Source organism: Rhinolophus sinicus, linkage group LG10 (assembly GCF_036562045.2).
Source record: "Rhinolophus sinicus isolate RSC01 linkage group LG10, ASM3656204v1, whole genome shotgun sequence".
NCBI lineage: Eukaryota > Metazoa > Chordata > Mammalia > Chiroptera > Rhinolophidae > Rhinolophus > Rhinolophus sinicus.
Window position 1 is genome coordinate 104,162,677 of NC_133759.1, and position 19,005 is coordinate 104,181,681.

General features: G+C 38.6%; 1 protein-coding gene across 9 annotated transcripts in view; it reads left to right on the forward strand.

Annotated features, from left to right (window-relative positions):
* The window catches only part of RANBP17 (RAN binding protein 17), a 255,586-nt gene that overhangs the window by 141,932 nt on the left and 94,649 nt on the right, over window positions 1-19,005 (forward strand). For 8 of the 9 annotated variants that reach the window (XR_012489874.1, XM_019741153.2, XM_074313890.1 and 5 more), the window contains one exon: window positions 16,689-16,748. The exons of the other annotated variant lie outside the window; for it this stretch is intronic. Coding sequence is in view for 7 of the 8 variants with exons in the window: in XM_019741153.2 (XP_019596712.2) it covers window positions 16,689-16,748 (60 nt within the window). In the remaining variant the exon portion in view is untranslated. The remainder of the gene's footprint in view (window positions 1-16,688; window positions 16,749-19,005) is intronic. 9 annotated transcript variants of the gene reach the window in all.

A 19,005-nucleotide genomic window follows, 5' to 3' on the forward strand; every position in this document is an offset into this window, starting at 1 on the left:
TACCAGTACAGATCCCAGATATTAAATGAATAATAAAGTAATACAATTTGACACCTGTGATTAAATGGACCATTTCTGTAAAAGATACAGACTATCAAAATTCATTCAAGAAGAAATAGATAACCAGAATAGTCCTATATCTTTTAAGGAAACTGAATTCATAGTTCAAAACCTTCCAATAAAGGAAATTCCAGACCCAGATAGTTTCACTGGAGAATTCTACCAAACACGTAAAGAAGAAATAATCCTAATTCTGCACAATCTTTTCCAGAAAATAGGAGAGAAGGAAATACTCTTCAACTCATTTTCTGATGCCATCATCACCCCAACTGCAAAACCAGATAAAGATATTACATAAAAGATCAATATCCTTCATGATCATAGACCCAAAATTTCTCAACAAAATATTTTTAGATTCAATCCAATAATATATAAAAAGGATAATGCAGCATAACCAAATGTGATTATCCCAGAAATGCATGGCAAGTTCAACATTTAAAACCCAGTCAATGTAATTCACCTTATTAACAAGTTAAAGAAGAAAAATCATATGATCATCTCAATAGATGCAGAAAGAGTTTTTAACACTCAGTAAAAATTCATTACACCAGGAATAGAAGGGACCTTCCTTAATCAGATCAATGCTGCCTATGAAAAGCCAATATTATACTTAATACTGAGAGACTGAGTGCTTTTCCTCTAAGATCAGTAACAATGTGGGGATATTCTTTTCACCCGTCCTGTTCAACATCGTATCAGAAGTCCTATCTGGTTCAACGAGACAGAAAGAAAAATTACTAAATGTACAGAAGGAAAGGAGGAAATAAAACTTGTCTCTATTCCTAGGTGACATGATTACATAGAAAATGCCAAGAAATCTACAAAAAATATCTTGGAAGTTCAGGGATAGGAGTGAGGTTGACCACAGTGGGGCCGTGGAGAACTTTTTGAAGTGATGGAAATGGTTGATATATTGAGATAGATCCTGATTATGGGGGTGGTTACACAACTATATGCATTCGTCAAAACTTACAGAACTGTATACTTTTGAAAAAGGTAAATTTTATTGCATGTAAAATTGTACCCAACTTTTAAAAAAACTCTTGAATATTTTGAGGTAGATGTCTGCTCTACACTCAAGAACCTTTTTATCCTACTGTGGAAGTTGCAGTCATGTGTCATGAAGATACGAAAAGCTATTCCACGTTCAGAATGTTCCTCACTACCTATATCTTCCCCCCGCCTTCTATCTCAGTCTAGTTTTGTGAAATTGAATGAATAAAAACAGAAACTATTGTTGGCTACTTGATCATATTAGGACAGCCCTGAGGCCATTCTGGTCCTTTAATAAGCAGTCCTTACTCACCCCCACCTGATTCTTCCTCGTACCATTCATTTAAGAAACATTTGCAAAGTTCCCAAAAAGTGTTTCTTTCTCTCCTCTTTTCTCTACTGGGATAGCTAGTTACTGGAAATGAGTATCACAGAGGATCTTTCACTATAACATGGTCTCCTAAACGGAGACCAAGACAAGATCTCTTTCCCAATGAAAACAAAATATATTCAGACACAGGAGTTCAACTAAGGAAGTTTGTATTTAAAGTTGATTTATCAAGTATGATGCCAAAAAATGCAGAGGTACACTTTGATCCAGCAAAAAGCCTAAACTGGAGAATTGGTTAAGTTACTTTAGCGAAGACTAAAATCAAAATGATTATTTTGCAGGACTAATTTGTAGGAATATCTAACTTCTGCTACTGCTAACTCTGAATCCAGTCGCTCAGTTTCTTTAGGATTGTATGATTATTCAAGATTCCATTTTTAAGGTAATGAATGATGACCTAATGCTGAGTAAAACCTGTTCTACAACAGTTGGCATATTCATCGTGTATTTTATGTACTTCTGGTTTTTGGTAACTCTTTGGGCTTTTTTTCCTGCCTATTTAGTATAGATCATGTAAAAATGTGTACTATACATTGCTTCAGAATAAATTGACTAAGAAATTCAAATTTCTTGGTGAAATACCAATAGACATAGATTGTTTGAAATATACAAGGCCCTGTCATTAGTTCAGAATCTTTCTTATATGTTGATGCTGGAAATGGAGAAGTTAAATTCCTCCCTGATGTTGCCATTGGTTTGCTTCTGGTGTGTAATGTAATAAAGTTGCTATTTTGGGTTTCTGTGCTCTATATCTCTGTTAGAATGTTTGTAGAGCCTCTCTCCTAAGATTTATAGGTGATTCTTAAAAGAAGACTGGTCTCTTTTTCATATAACTTTCTGTTAAAAAATGGTTTCAATTGTTCAAACTGTAATAGAGGAAAAACTATTGTTGGAGGCCATCTGTCTAACTGGGTATCTAGTAAAGATACATATTTACTAGATTTCCTGTTTGTGGCCCTAGAGTCCAGACTGTGGCCACTGCTGCACGTGGGGTTTGAACCAAATGTTCTAACTGCCCTTTGTAGATAAAGTTAACATTTATGTCCATCATGAATACGGAATTATTCCAAATTTCCTATTTCGGTTGTAATGCAGATTTTAGGTATATTCAAAACATCATCTTTTCTTACTAATAAATTACCAATAGGTAAGACGGGTGTTTGGGTTATCTATGACCAAACAAATGACTTTTTCTTAGTAGAACTCTAGAAAAGCTTGTCTCTTTTAGTTCATTCATATTTATTAGGGAGTGAAATATAGACTATTTCAAAGGCTTACAAGGTGCCAGTCAGTATGCTAGATCGCTTTATTTATTTTGGTCCTTCTAACAACAATATTAAGCAAGTATTATAAAGTTTTGGATAAGAGAAAATTAAGGCTCAGAAGGAATGACCATTACTATTAGCTAATGATCCAGACCTAGAACTCTTAGCTCAAAGGTACCTGAAGACTGAAATTTGCATAGATATTTACCTTTCCTTTCCAGGCATGAGTAATACAGGCCTGGTTTCTTAAAAGATTACTGAACAGTTTATTTTTAAACTTATTTGATCAATTGCGACATTTTGTATTTCAAATTAACGATTATGGCAAACAGATTTTATCTGGTAAGCTAGTAGGATAAATGGCTCCATAATTACTCATTAGTGAGTCCAGATTTGATACATCTACAAAATAATCCACTACAAGAAAATATGGTTCCAAATTGAAGTTTTTGTTCCTAAAGGACAATGGAAAAGTGGAATTTTTCCTCTTAATAATCCTTGTACATATTGCCTTGAAATACTAAATAATATCATAGAACCGTAGACTATAGAACTGGAAGGGATCATAAAGTATGTGCTCTGGTAGTTTTGCTCTGGTTTCCAGCAGTGGGAGGGGAGCTGGGCATATCGTCTTCCCCTTCCATGAAACACAGCGCTCTGCCTTCGTCTGTCACTCGTGTGAGGCTTCCAGATGAGCTCTTATTAGAAGATATGCTTTCACATCTTTAAAACATTTTCTCACCATTTCCTAATTATACAGAAGTAAGGTCCACAGAAGCAAATTACCTTTCCGTGGCAATTTCACTTGCTGGACTAGGATTTTCAGTACTATAGTTTATTCACTCCTTCAGTTAACATTTATTGAATATCTGCTATGTCCCAATTACTGTGCTTAGAGCTCACAGACTAGTGGAAGAGACAGAGGATAAATAATTGACAGCACAATATGACATAGGAAGTTTATGCAGTGTCACATGAAAGAAATCAAGGGAAGCATCTCATGAGAAATTGCATTTGAACTAGGTCTTAAAGATGGAGATGCTATTACAGAAAAGTTATTCTGGTGGCAGTGTCTTAATCCTGGACAGGAAAAAATACAAACTAGACTTTGCCTGTCAGCCATTTCAGCCACTTTTGCTTACTGCTGTCTACAAACGGCACCCAGGCCCTTCCCCAACAGCAACAAGTATCCATTATGTTTTGTTAAAGGTGTTTTCTCCTTAAGCATCTGCCTTCCACAACGCAGCATAGATCAGATTTGGAGGACCTTTTAAAACTGAGTGTGTGACTCTCTCTGAAATCCCTTTTTGTGCTTTGCTTCACTTGAAATGACGTTATAACTTACTGTGAGACAGAATAATTTGTAGTTTCCTTTGTCATCATCTTCTTTGGATGTCACAGACCATGGAGAGCTCTGCGTTGGTTCAGAGGAACTGAGAATGGGAAGGACATATGATTTTTATATTATTATTTCTCTTGAGTATTCTCGCTTGTGAGGGATTTTGGCTCCAGGCATAAAAATGTATGGAGAAGCGGCCTGTTGGGAGAACACTTTATGTTTCAGGTGGTTTTTCTGTGACTAAATACAGTATTAAATAATTTGTGTGATGCTTGCATGTTATTAAATCAAAAGGGCTGTTGTTTTATTATAAGGTACTTTAGCATGTGCTATGAAGGCTAGACATTAAATCCAGGGTTTCTGTGTGTAAAGAAAAGTCAAGCCAGATTTCTTAGCTTGAATTATTTTAGAACTTAGTAGTATAATGCCTAGCAGATAATAAGCGCTCAGTAAATGCTCGCTGCTCAGATTGTCTTCATCATCATCGTCACCATCCCTGTCCCTGGACCTTCAGTACCCTTAAGTGGTGGGGTGAAAACCAGAGAGGCCACCTAGGAGGCTGACTGTTAGCAAAGTAAACCTGACCTTGGGTCCTGGAGCTGGCATGTGTGAGCCCTCTGCTGACATGTCACCGTCACCAGTGCCAGAAAGTCACCCTCAGCTTCCCTGGCCACTCTGCAGGATCTCTGTCCTAGTTTGGTAGCTACCAGGACTCACTCTCAGCATCCCTCACTCCGTTTGGCGATACCCTGGATCTTTCACACAGCTGCCTTTCAGTGATGTCTGAGTCATGCTCATTTTTCACTAGTGTCCATTAAATTGCTAAGTAGTTCTATAGGTCTGTTGTTGTTGTTGTTGTTGTTGTTGTTGTTGTTTTCTTCAAACTCCCGTGTCGCACCAATCAGGGAATCTGAAACGGAAGAACTCTGCTTCCCATCTGGGTCCTCTCCCCATGTGATGGTTAAGTTTACTTTTTCAACTGACTATATATCTTCAGCCTTCTAAATTATATCATATTCTCCTTCGAAGCTACCTTTGTTTGTTCAGAGGCAAAACAAAAGTGTGATACTTTGGGAGAAGTATGTGTCGTTTGGTTCTGCATGTGATAAGAGATGCTGTGATTGCTTTGTGTTTTTAGAAGCTAATTTATGGCAGTTTCTTCTTTTGTTACTGTACTTGGGTAGTAGAGAATATAACCTGCAAACCTGGCTTAAGCTTTCAGTTAGTTTGCATCTGTCTATATTAACGTGTTCCATAACCTAGGCATTAATAGCCCTTTATTATGCTCTTGTTAAAATAGTTATCTTCAATCAAAGAGATGTGTTTTAATGTGAAAGCAATTTTTCCACCTAAGAGTAAAATAGTGAAAGAAACTTGCAAAGAAAAGGAAATTCCATTTTTAAATAACAGATCTCAGGAGGCTCTTGATTTGCAGGTTGTTACTCTTCATCTTCTGAGTCAGTTTTGTGTATCACGTGAGCACAGTGAGCAGATGTGGGGGGGATGCAGGCGGAATGTGGGAGCAGGAGCCAGCAGTTGGCAAATTGGCAAATGCTTCTGTTTTGCTAAGCACCTGCTTTTTTGTATTCAGACTGTCCAAACCATCTGCTTTTATATCCTCTTTACCTACTGTCGGCCATTTTGAGTTCTTAAAAAGCTTTCAAAGTGATCAAGAATTTTTCACAGTAAACTAGGAATCCATACCACTCTTTGAAAACCTGATGCTTTTAAGGTAGTCTCATTTAATCCTCGAGAGAATAGGTACTTTTTAATTTAGGTGCAGTGTGTTTTATGTTATGTAATTAAAATGTTTTCCTCCCTTCCCAATTACTTATTCTCAGACCTCAAAATTTAAATTGTATAAATAGTGTGATACATTAATGCATGAATAGCAATTGAATGTAAATGATGGTTTACTTATCCTTTAAAAAAAGTGTTGTACAATTTAATGAAAATTCCTAATTCTTTATAAACGTAGTTATTTTCTAGATATGCAACTGATATTCTCATTGACAGTGGTACTTACAAAGTCCCTATTGTGGACCAGACGCCGTGAGGCATTTTGTCCAAATTATTGCTAATCCTTTCTACAGCCTTACAAGGTAGGTATCAGCTTCATTTTGTAGCTGAAGAAATTGATTCCCAGGGCAGTTGAGAAAATTGTTCAGGGTCACACTTGAGACTGGGGATTTGAACTGTGGTCTCTCTGCCTTTTGTACACTGCTTTTCAAAAATGTGGCCGTATCAAAAGGATGATTTGGCATGTGCTAGAGGGTTCTGCGGGAGGAATCGGGAGTGGTGCGTTTTCTTTAGTTACAGGTGAGCACACTGCCGTTGGTTGGTGTAGTCCCTGACTCTCCCCAGCCTGTGATAGTCTATGGCCATTTTCCTCTCTAGTCACTGCGAAAGGCTGTTGGCACTTGGTCCTGCACGTCTGCTTTTCTCAAGGTTTTTAAAAACTGCTTTCACTTAAAAAGAAAGTAAAGGAACAAGTGTAGCCTGTTTCTAAACACTTACAACAGCTCATTTGTTTTTCTCTCTGGGCTTTCTGTCAACGTAAGGCCTTAGGTGGCCTTTTAAGATTCTAGTCAGAATTGAATGGCTATGTTATTACATGTTTTTTGGCATATGTCACCATCCAAAATTATGGTCTGTACAAAACAGACCCCAAAGATGCAATAGTTCAAATGATTTAAAAGCACAGTGTTAATAGATATAATCTATGTTTTTGTTTTACTTTTTTAGAGCACAGCTCACATACACACTATAGAAATCAATGTTATGAAAGCATTAGCCCTCTTCAGCCTAGAAAGTTAAATACTTAAGAGAGAAGCTCAAGCTTTTGTTTGTTTGGTTTTTTAATCGGGATCTTGGTACAACTTGGAAATTTCTTGAATAGTGGAATTCAGGAGTCTCCACAGCCCTACATAAAGTTCAGGGAAAATAAGAGGAAATTCTACTTTCTATGGTGGATAATAAAATTTATGGAACTCATTTTTTCAAGTAGTGTCACAAATTGAAAATACAAATAGATTTGATAAGTCCATGAATGAAAGATTTTCAACCAGTTATTAAGGTAAGATAGAAATATCTGGAATACAGCTCTAATCTTTTGAGGTTAATGGTCCTGATTAGAGGGTAGGTCATTGGAGATGAAATCAGAGACAGTAATGAACCAGATGAGCTACTGTTGTGTTCTTATATAACTAACATAGGTAGTAGTAATCTGTTTCAAGTCCCTGGCGTACCTCAGACCTTACTCTAATTGTTCAAAGAAATAGAGCCAAAACAGTCACAGTTTGGCAATCCTTTTCACTTCCCAATCCTAACTACTTTTCAATAATACAACCGAGGCAGAGAGGAATTTCTTCTCCACATTCAGTGCTTACTTTTGGAACTGTGGGTTTAGAGTTATTTTGGTACATATTTAATTGAAATCTCATGAGCAGATGAACCTTCCCCAAGGAACTGGGTATGTGAGGATGGAGGCACTGACTCTTAGTTCAGGATGTCAATAGAAGCTTCTAACTAAAAATAAAGCATTAGAAAAATGAAAACCAGCGAGTAGTGTGTCCATGAAGGGCAGAATGTCAAGGAGAGGGAACATGTGCTGTCAGAGACAAGAAGGGTCCTAGGAGGATAAGAGCTTGACCTCTCTGGCTGTGGTCCATCATACACACTTAGTCGAACAAATTGTAAACAAACCGCTTTTCATCACGGGGCGCTTCCCACTCAGAGATGTCTCTGTTGCCTCCATCAGGCCAGCACTCCTGGGCTGCTATGGTCTCCGTAATCTAGCTCCACCTACTAGCCAATTTTAGTTCCCACAGCTCCCCTCTATCAGGCTGACTCTCGCCATCTTTGTCTTGGATTGCATTGTTCTCTTTTTCCTTCTCCCCACTTCCTCCAGCCCCACGGGATGCCCATCCTTCCATGTTCTGTTCAGTATGCACTCTTACCATTCTTAATACTTGGATCATATTCGTTAAAACTTTGTTAAATAATAATGATAGTGACAATACCAGCGCTCATGTATTGTTTATTATGCGCCAGGCACTATGATGATAAGCTTTTACATGCATTCGATCATCTCATCTTCAGAATAATCTCAGTGATAACTGAGTGAAGTCACTGGAGTGAGAATACAGCGGTAGGCAGTGGCGTGCACAAGATTTGACCTTTAGGTCTTACTCTAAATCCATTCGACGATGAGCAGTGATTCTCAGTCTTGCTCCTGAAGTGTTTTCTGCTCTGTCCTTATTTTCTTAACAAAGTAAGAATTTTGAGGACAGAGGCAATGTCCTGTGTGTATCTTATATTTGTCAGTACAACTCGGACAGTGCTAGATCTAGATCTTCAACTATTTCCTTATTGATTGATTTAATATAGGTATGGATAGGTGGAATGAGATAGTCAGATTTCATGGTGACAAAAGCAGAGAAATTTTATTCTGAGCCTAGTCATTTTTCGGGGGTAGGTATTATTAATGGGAGCAATCTCATTATGAAACAGTGAACTGGAACCAGCCAATGTTCACTTTTTAAGGATGGTAAATTAGAAAAGGATACTTATAGTAGCTGTGACAATGTTATTTGGGGCTAGATCGGTGTCACCCTTTTATTCTTTTATTCATTCACTAATAAAATACTTATTGTGATTTATAACAAGAAATGTATGTTTGGTCTTCATCCCCCTTTCTGGCACGGAGCTCCTAAAATGCTTGGGATTTCCTAAGTGATAAAAGCCATAAAGGTGTCTTGATATTTATAACAAGCCCCTTTCAACTACTCCTGCGTTTATGTTGATGAGGTGACTTTAGGAAAGTGCCTAAGGATTGGGGCTGGTTCCCAGAGGGAACCAACCAGGTAATTAGAGGGTTGGGACTTAGCTCCCACCCCCACCTTCAGCGAGTGGATAGAGGCTGGAGATTGAGTTCAGTCACCAATGGCCTGTGATTTAATCAGTCAGGCGTGTGTCATGAAGCCTCCATTAACAGTTAAAAGGACTGTGTTTGGAGAGCTTTCTGGCTTGGTGGACACATGGAGATTCAGGCAGAGAGGCTCATTCAGAGAGCATGGAAACTGCACACCCATTTCCACGTGCCTTACCCTAAGCATGTCTTCCATCTGGCTATTCCTGAGTTACCTTCTTTTGTAATAGACCAGTAATCTAGTAAGTAATCTAGTGAGCTCTATGGGCCGCTCTAGCAAATTAAACCTAAGAAAGGGGTCATTGGAATTTGATCTATAGCTAGTCAGTCAGAAGCACAGGTGTCAACGTGGACTTACAGTTGGCGTCGGAATTAGGGGCAGTCATGTGGGACTGAGCCCTTCACCTGTGGGATCTGACACTATCTCTAGGTAGATGGTATCAGAACTGAGTTAAATTTGTGGGACATGTGCCCACTGAGAATTGGAGAATTGCTTGGTGGTGTTGGGAAGAAAAACACATTGGAATTAAAAATACATGTAATTGCCTTCTATGTGCTAGACAATGGGACACAGTATTGAATAGAGGGAGTCCTGCCGTCACAGACTGGTGGGGAACACAGGCAAAGCTGACAGGTCATCATTGTTCAATATGATAAGGCCCATGATTGATACGCAGAAGAGCAGTGGGAACATATAAGAAGACACCTGATGTGATTTGGGGACGTCCAGAAAGGAGTCCCAGGGGATGCTTGGGGTTTCTTTTAGTGTCATTCAGTTCTGTGTGTTACATAAACAGGTAAGTCAAGTACAATGAGGAGCTTGTTGCATGTTGGTGCCAGAAGAGGCCAGCTGCATGTTTTCTACTTTCCCATCAAGATTGCAAAATAAGACTAAGAGATCTAAATAACAGAACACTTCAGAATGTTTTCCAAATTAAGGAGGTTGATGACAAAATGAATGTTCCATCTCTTCTAAGAAGGTAGTTAATAAAACAGATGAATTCCTCTGCCCCTCTCAGTTGGCACCAGGAACCACCCACTACTTCCACTCTGTCAGATAGGTTACCAGATACAAGTCCAAGGTTATTTTCCATGCGTTGAACGAAATAGCATCTAATAGAAAGTTTAATTGGATTTAGTAGAATAAATGTCCGTGAATACATGTTTTTCCCTACTAGCAAGGAAACCGTGTTGTCAAATAGTGACAATTGTGAACAGGAAGTTGGAGGAGAAGCCATTTTATTGTGTAATTTTGAGTATTCTCCTAACCACTTTTATTTTCCCCATCTAAAAAAATAATGGGTGTAATGATACCTGTCCTACCTGCTTTAAATGCACATTCTTAGTGATCTAAGGGATACAATATGATGAATGAGCCCTCTCCCAGCCAAAAGGAGGATAGTCCAAGTAACTAAAGATTTTAAATAAAGTTTTGTCAGTGAGATATAGGAGGATGAGAAAGGGGTCATAGAGAAAGTAGACATTTTGTTAGCTCTTTTTCTTAGTTGCTAATTGAGTATTTTATGATTTTAAATCAGCTACAGTATGGGGAAAGGTCATCATGTCCACAAACATGAGGATTTACTATTAAAAAGAAGCAAAAGATAAATTAGGAAATATACCAGGATTATCTACATATGTAGATATATATGTTATAGAATATTATTATTGTGATGGCTATGGTTCCCCTCTAAAGAATCTGTGAAGATGAAATAAAATTATTTCATTGAACTCTTCAAAAAAATATCTCTCATACATTCCTAATTGTTACTCGTCATAATCAAGCTGGTTTTAAGAGAAAGGGAGAAGAGATCTGAATGGCGAAATGGAGTGCTGTAGAATATAGAATTTGTATTCATTGGTCTAATGGGTTGTCATCTTGAAGTAAAGATGAAATGGAACCAAGTTGTTTGTGCTTTGAAAATTGAAGCATTGTTCATCATGCATAATTGAACAAAGTTGAAATTTTGTAGGTATGAAATAAAAAAGCCACAGCTATGATAGCTATTACAGGAAATGGAGGAAATTAATAATAAAAGACAGTACACTACCTCATAAATACATGCTCGTCGTGAGATTAGAGGATGAGAGCATTAAGCAAATACCCTGATTAATTTAACAATTTAATACTGGAATTGGAGTGCAGATATTTCAGAATTCATTTGTACATAGATAAACCTGAAAGACAAAATACAGAGCTTACTTTCATAAAGTTAAGGCTTTTAGGCAGTTCTGTGGATATGTGAAAATTATATCTTTTAAAAGAAAGATTATAACTAAGCAGGACATGTTTGATATGAATATTTCTCAAATAACCAAGTTTCTGTATCTTTTTAAAAATACAAAATATAATAAGGAACAGACTTGTGGCATTTTTGCCTTACATCCAGTGATCTTGACTTTATAATTTGTTCTAAGTAATTGCTAGGAGCTATGATTTTTAAAAGACTGCCTGATGCCAGGAACAAAAATTAGGGGGACAAAAAGGCATTTTCTTAGGTCTCAGTGTTCACCGAGTAAAGTTTAACCCTGATTAGAGCATCTCTTAATACCTTTTGGATGCATAAAACAATTTATCAAAACATGTTTTAAAATAAATTTTGGAAGATTTTTAGAAAGTGCAAATAGCATAAGAGTCGTTTGTTAGAAAGGCTTTTATTTTATATCACATCGACATTTGTGAATCACTTTATTTTTTTCCCTGTCTGCTATTTGGTAAAAGTCCACAATTTGCCAAAATGGTTAATAGGACACAAATATAGACATTGCATGGGATGTACCATGTAAATGTAAACCTTTGTAGTTACATGTTTTTGTAGCAAGAGAATTGTTTTAAAAGGCATGTAATTTATTAGCTATCGGTAGCTTCTTTATTGCCTTGCCGCGCTGCAGTAATAAATAAAAGAAAGTGAACTGATTTTACAAATGGCACACAAGGTGCACATTTTGTGGGGAAAAAGTCTTTTTTTAAAGAATTGGCATTAAATCCTTTTTTTGTGATGACAAAGAGGCTAAGAGTGCAAACTGTATTTTCTGTTTATCGAAAACAGTCTTTTTTTCTCGGGGGCATTTTTTCCTATGATCATCAAGGGATTTCAAAAGCAATAAAGTGTGGAATCATTGTTCGACTTGAACAGTATTAAAACTTAGGTTTTAATTTCAGTGAAGTAATAAGATTTGAACCTGTCTCACATTACAGCACTGTAAGGCATTTAGCAATTGTATTTTAAAAGAGGTTTTTAAGATGCAGCTCACTTGTAAGCTAACTGTCTGTCAGTAATTAATAGTTTCTCTTCAGCATAGGCGGTTGTGAGCAGACCAAGAAATATCTGGGTTTTTAGTAACACATTATGATAATTGTGAGTGTTTATTTCTAATTAGTCTAAACGTCTAATAATTTTCAGCTCCTCTGCCTGCTTAAAATAAAAAAGAGTAATGTTTAAAGCTACAGTGTATCTTTGGGATTTTAAAAATATGAATGTACACGTACATATTTCAATAAGCTTTGCACCCAGCAATATTATGTCAGTTGACTTATTCGTTAACCAAGTATTGTATCCTTCAATGTCATTTTATAGTTTTTCGACATCATTTGTATATGTAAAAAATGTTGCCAGATGCAGTAAAATATGTACAGCTAAACCCAAATTGACAATCTGTGTTCTTTAATACTCAACATTGAAACTTAGCTTTGCTTCTCCAAAAAGCCTTTAAAATATGAGCATTTCTATCAGATCAATGTGGCAACATACTTGCTGATGAAAGATTGTATTTAGCATTTTGAATTGCTATTGAAAATAATTGCCTCTACAAAAGGAAACATCTGTACGGTAGTGTATGGTTAAAGCTGCCATCAATTTTTAACATTTGAGGGTTGAGCTATGACCTTTTATGATGACTGTGAACAGTAACTGCCTCCATTAGCCATAAGTTTTGTTTCTTTATTTTAGTAGATGGCCTAGACTGTAAATATTAGAGAATCTAAAATAAATCAACATATTATCCTAAGGATACAAAATGTAAGAGCTATTTGTGGTTGGGAACCTTTGACAGATAGTTGGGATGAAGCAGATGATTGCCTGCCTCGCGTATCTGGTCTCCATAGCTATGCCTGCAGGCAGTTTAGTGCTATGGTTGTATATTGATGTCAGGGTTAGCACTGAGTGGCTAGCAGTGACAGATGTCTATAATTACAGGCAATGCTTCCAGTATTTCTGAAAAGCCAGCCTATGTTGAACAATTATCTTATTTCTGCCTTGCCAAAGAGCATGTTCCAATTGCTAGTATTAGCATTGGTGAATAGAACGCTTCATCTGCTGCCTTGGGACAGATGTGGGAAAAGCACTCGGTTATAAAACACAAATGCAAAATATTTTTTCAACATTTTGAATTAGTTAAGTTCAGTGTTTTCCTAATTTGTATCTCCCATAATGTTTCTGTGGAAGGAATCTTGAAATAGAAAAGCATATTTGGCCTCCTTATTGGGATTTTGTTTTCCCCGAGGCCCGTGTGGCTCCCCAGTGCCAGGTTCCCTTTACTGAATAGATGTTTTTAAGCAAAGTTGGCTGTGAAGCAGCCTTCTCCAATGTGAATTACATTTTCTGATTGATTCACATTACAGAATTGGAAATGCATTTCCGTGAACAATCTCTCACACCTTTTCATCAGGAAAATTATAAAATGATAGTGCTGAAATGTGCAAAGCACCTTAGTATACTGGTGGCTTTACATTTGCAGAGACTCGCAATTTTCAATTTTTGTTTTAACCCTTTCTTTTTAGCTTTCAATCATTTATTCTCCAAGTGTTTATGACCACTTTCTTCCACGACCCACCTTGGTCCACTTTCCTGACACCAGAGAACTGTGTTCATGCATGATGGTCCCTTTTTTTCTGGCCATGTGCATTTAGAGTCGCGGCTATAATGGCACACTCCCCAGCGGATGCCGCGCCTTACGCAGTGCTCTCCAGCCTTAGCATTCCTGAAGCTCCCGAAGTTCTCCGCACTGGTTACTAAAACACTGTCCATGCTATAACTTAGGAATTCTCTATTTTTGGGTAACGTAGAGTGAGAAATGCCTAGAAAGTATCATTTGAGAGTGTTTTCTCTTCAGCCTTCACTTAACCTGTATTGGGCTTCTCCTTTGTGTACACTCAACCATTTTGTGACATTACTCATTACAGTTTCTCATTTAGTCTTCTCGGCAATAGCCTCGTTGGTAGGTATGATTATCTTCACCTTACAGAACATGGAATAGATTTCAGGAAAGTTAAAAACTTGTTCAGTGGCAGACCCAGGTTTTCAACCAAATCATCTTCCTCCAAACCCCAGTGCGCTTCCTTCCCACTGCACCACGTCGCCTGTGTGTGTATGGACTCAGACGTTGGTCTCGGCGTGCTCAGCTTTAAGTGTAATCATTGGTAAGACCAACAGCACAAGTTTCATCCCCATATTTGCTGTTTTATTTACCAAGGGAAACATTTATCTCTACAACCATTGATTGGACCTCTAGTCCTGGCTACAGGAGAACTAAGTCAGTCACAGGAGAACTAAGCTAGATCCTAGATATTTGATGTAATCCATCCTACTCACTCATAAGCCAACTGTCTGTACCTCAACCCATAATCTAGTGTCCGAGATCAATACTATATTTACATATGAAAGCCATTCCCTTTCTGTTCTTACTGAGCCTATCACAGAAAAACTTTTTTTTTTAACTGAGGTCACACTGGTTAATAACATTGTGTAAGTTCCAGGTGTCCAACATTATAATCCGATATCCTCACGCCCTACTGCGTGCTGACCACCATCATCATATATTTGACCCTTTGCAAAAAACGCTTGATAATTTTAAACCAATGATGGTATTCTGAAACCCCTTGTCTGTGTGCATTCATTTAGCAAAAAAAACTGGGAGCATTGGGTGGAGTCACTGATCTGAATTGGAAAGACTTGGATGATAATTTATTGGACACAAGGGTGTAAATTATCTACTTAACCCAGTGAGTTGAGAACTTAACCTACAGACAAGAAACGAATTGGTGATGACTCCAGAAAGGAGGATGAGGGCTTTAAATTGTGAACTTAGGTGATGTGCAGAATATAGCCTGTGATGGCAATGATAGTAGCTCACACTCATGGGAATTATACTAAATGCCACGACTGTTCTAAGTGCTTTGCATAAATTAACTACTTTAATCCTCTCAGAAATTCTGTAAGTTAGGTCCTGCTCTTATCTTCTTTCATGTTTGAGAAAACTAAGGTTTAGAGGGTAAGGAACTTGTTCAAAATCACTCAGTAAGTGGTGGAATCCAGCTAGTGTTGGGCTTCAGAATCTATCTTTAATGACTTTGCTAGACAACCTCCTAATTTGTGATATTACTTCTTGTGATATTATGCTTTCTATTTTACAAATGAAGAAACTGAGACTGTGAGAGGCCAAATAATTTAACCAGGATTACAGGGTTAAGTCATGCAAGGCTGGCAAGTAGCAGAGACTCACTCAACGCTGTGTGCATTGCACTACGCATACATTTTGTGTTGAAGTTATCTAAATTATATACACAATTACCTTGCTCCTTTCTGTCTTCCTAACTGAGACAAGAATCTGATTCCTTGCCAACTGTGTCTGGTCTTGGTCCACGACATGGGCTTCTGCATATGTTGTAGCTGCTTTTCACCGTGGAAGTGTTCACTGGGGAGACCCTGCTGCAGATACCGCCCACTCAGAGGGCTGGGTGTTAGTGTTTGAGGGCGTGAATGGGCCATCTGACCCATTGCATTGGAGCTAAGTTAAAGTTGTCACTAGCTAGGCTAGTGTGAGAGGCAGAAATTAAAAGACACAGAGGTATAAAAACAAGATTTTTGAGTAAAATTTGAGAATATAATGAAAGAAACCAGCTGATTTGACAGAGTCGTGAAAATATGGATGATGTCATTGACACCCCCTTTCCATTCCCTGGCCACTATTCTACTCCTTATATCAAGTTCTTCCAAGAGCGGTAAAGAGTTGAGTATCTCTTAGGAGGAAGGCACAGAAGCTCTCTTGGATGTAAGAAATGGGGCGTGTTTCAGAGAGGCCATGTGGAGGCAGAAATAGAATAATATTAACAGAAAACATGTATGAATAAAATGAAGACATTAGAAGCGGAAATGGGGCCCTGGTGAAAGTCTTAACACCCACTGTAACTATAATTCCGTGTGGTTTTAGAGAATGGGGGGAGGTACGTGTGTAAGAATTAGATTAGGTGGTGGGGGGCTCAGTATGATCACTTTCTTTGTGAGTGAGGACAGGAATGAGTTCTGTTTATTAAAGATGTGCTTTCACTCATGCAAAGATGACGTGGCTTACTTAAACCGTTAGCCCCCCTCGTCGCACTTGCATAATGTGAGTGCCTCATGGGAAATGACGGATTCTTAAAAATAGTTCTGTCAAGTATTATTTATAATTGGTTCTTTTTTAGGCCTATCCTTTAGTAATTGGTTTTTTCCATTATTCCTTGGAGCAAACCCACTGTCATCCATATAACCACATCCAAGCTCTGAACAGCAGTTTACCATCCAGAATACAGTCTAAGTCCCAAGGACATTGTAAGTGACAGCCACAAAGGTCCTGAGCCACATTGTCCCTGTATCTGCAGTTGGGAAGGCCTTCAGCTCTTCCCTTATCCCTGACGCCAGGTGGCAGGTCCCTAAACTCTGTGCTTTTTAGGTTGTACGCCTGAGGAGTGATGTGTCCAGAGTTCCAGAGAAGTCTTGGAAAATAGTGAAGGTGAGTTGGGTTGCCGGCTCTCGTGGTGGATCACCAATCGTATGCCTGTCTCACCACAGCCCCAGAGTCTTCGTACTAAAATGGGCACATGCTTGCTGTGCCAAGGGAGGGGTGCGTTGTCTTGTTTCTCTTTCCATGCACTGAGCAATCCCGCAGTGTGCGTGTTTGGTAACCAGAGGTTCCCTGGTCAGCTAATAAGCAGTATGAAAATGCAAAGACTGTTCAGCGTGATTGCATACCGTGAAAGCAGCCTGTGTTTCTCGATCATAGCGCTGCTAAGTGGCCAATTCTAACCATTTATTCATACCTGAAAGGAGAAAGTTTTCTTTGGCTACAATGACTGGCATCTATTATTGAACAGTATGGAACACATGTATCCCTTGTGCCAGAATATGCCTCTGGCTGATGCCTTTAAGAGGTATGGGGGATTACCACAAACAAAGCCTTTTAGTCCCGCTTCCTCACCTCTACCATCACCCTCTCGCAGACCTCATCCAGCATCAGCTTCCTTGCTCCAAAATCTAATCATGTTATCTTACAAATTGGCTGTTGCAAAGAATTATAAATAAAATGCCCCTTCATACCGTGGTCTCAAAACCTTCTACACAATTAGCCAAGCCGTCCTCCAATAGCCTTGCACCAGGGCCATGGTTAGCTTCTCGTACATCTTGGGAAGATAATATATTTACCCAGGGCTTTACCACAGAAGACTAGTTTAACAGAAGCTTGGCCCCAGACACGGAGTGAGTTGGCAGCCAGCAGGAGCAAAGCTGTGTCAGGACAAATGTACACTCCCCATCTTCTCTAGTTGGCTTTCAGCTGGTTGCACCACAGGAGTCTTCGAGGGGCTGTGTATCCTGTGACCAATAACTGGTGCCCTCCACCCGGGTCCCTCTTGGCTGGCGAAGGCCTGTCGGGAGACATTAGGTTCATGCTGCTGGAGATCCTTAGTCAGTGGCTCCCTGAAGGAAAAGGAGGCAAACAGCCAGCTTCTGTTGAACAGGTGGTAGTTAGACCTTAGAGCTGGTCGGGGGTGGGAGGGAAAGAACCTCTCCAAAATTACCAGTGTTGCTGGTTTTCACACTGTACCTGTACTCCTCTTCCTAATAAATGATTGTTTGGACGTTAATCCAAAAATGTCTCTGGCAGCATCTGGAGCCCTTCCTTAGCAGTCTGGATGTGGGCCCAAGTTAGGGATGGAAACCCCACTGGGTGCAAGCAAAAGAGGAAGCAGGTTCTTAGCCATGCATCAGTGGAGGCCCCTACTGGGAGAGGGGATTATCACAAGGCAGCAGGCAGCCCTGCACCCAGCCTGCTGAGCTCACGCTTTGTGCCACAGGATGTGGAGCGAAGGAAATGAGAGGCCGAAGTAGTGGCTCCAAGTGTTCTTATACAATGGCTTATTCAAGCAGATAGAAAATGCCTCTTAAGAGATTTGTTAGGTACATGTCCCCTCAGCAAGATGGCCACCACAGATGGTGGATTCAGATTTTCTAATTGAAATAAATACTTAGCATTCATGTTTCTTTTATACTTCCATGGCCAGATTCTCTTTATCAGATGCCATTCTGTGTTCCACTGAATATGGCAAGCCGATTCCTAAACTTCTCCCACTTGGTTTCTAACATATATTGTGGTTTCAAAATTAAATTCTGGCAAAAGTTTTTTTTTTAAACCTAATTTTGGTCCTGTATTCTGTGATGTTATTTTAAATGATATGGAAAAAATTAGTCAACCACGATTGGTGTGGATCTAGTCAGCATCATTGAGTTTGTGTGTTTAACATGCAGCAATGATGTTTGTACCAGTAATTCTCTTGGTGTGGTTATAAGTTAATTGTGATGATCATGTTTTATTCTGCTTGAAACATTAATGAACGAGCGCACTATCTTTATTTCCAAATGATTTACCTCTTAAGTCATTAAATGCTCTATTAGTTCCCTCTTACACCTCTTTTTCTCCTCCCTCCCTTGCCATTCACTGTAATGGGTCTGTCTCATAGAAAGTACAGCACTGACCTGAAGGGCACTTGAAGCCTGAGACAAAAATATGGAAATCAATTTCTTATTCCTCATAAGTGAGTTCACACTCAGTCCCAAAATTCTTTTTCTAAAGATTCATTCTTGCATTACATCAGATCCTTTCTGGTGATAGGTTTTGTTTTGCCAAATTAAAGCCAATTGAAAATCTTGATTGATAAGTCATTTCAATAGATTGAAGCAATGCTTTAAAATTCACAACAATTATAGAGTTTTTC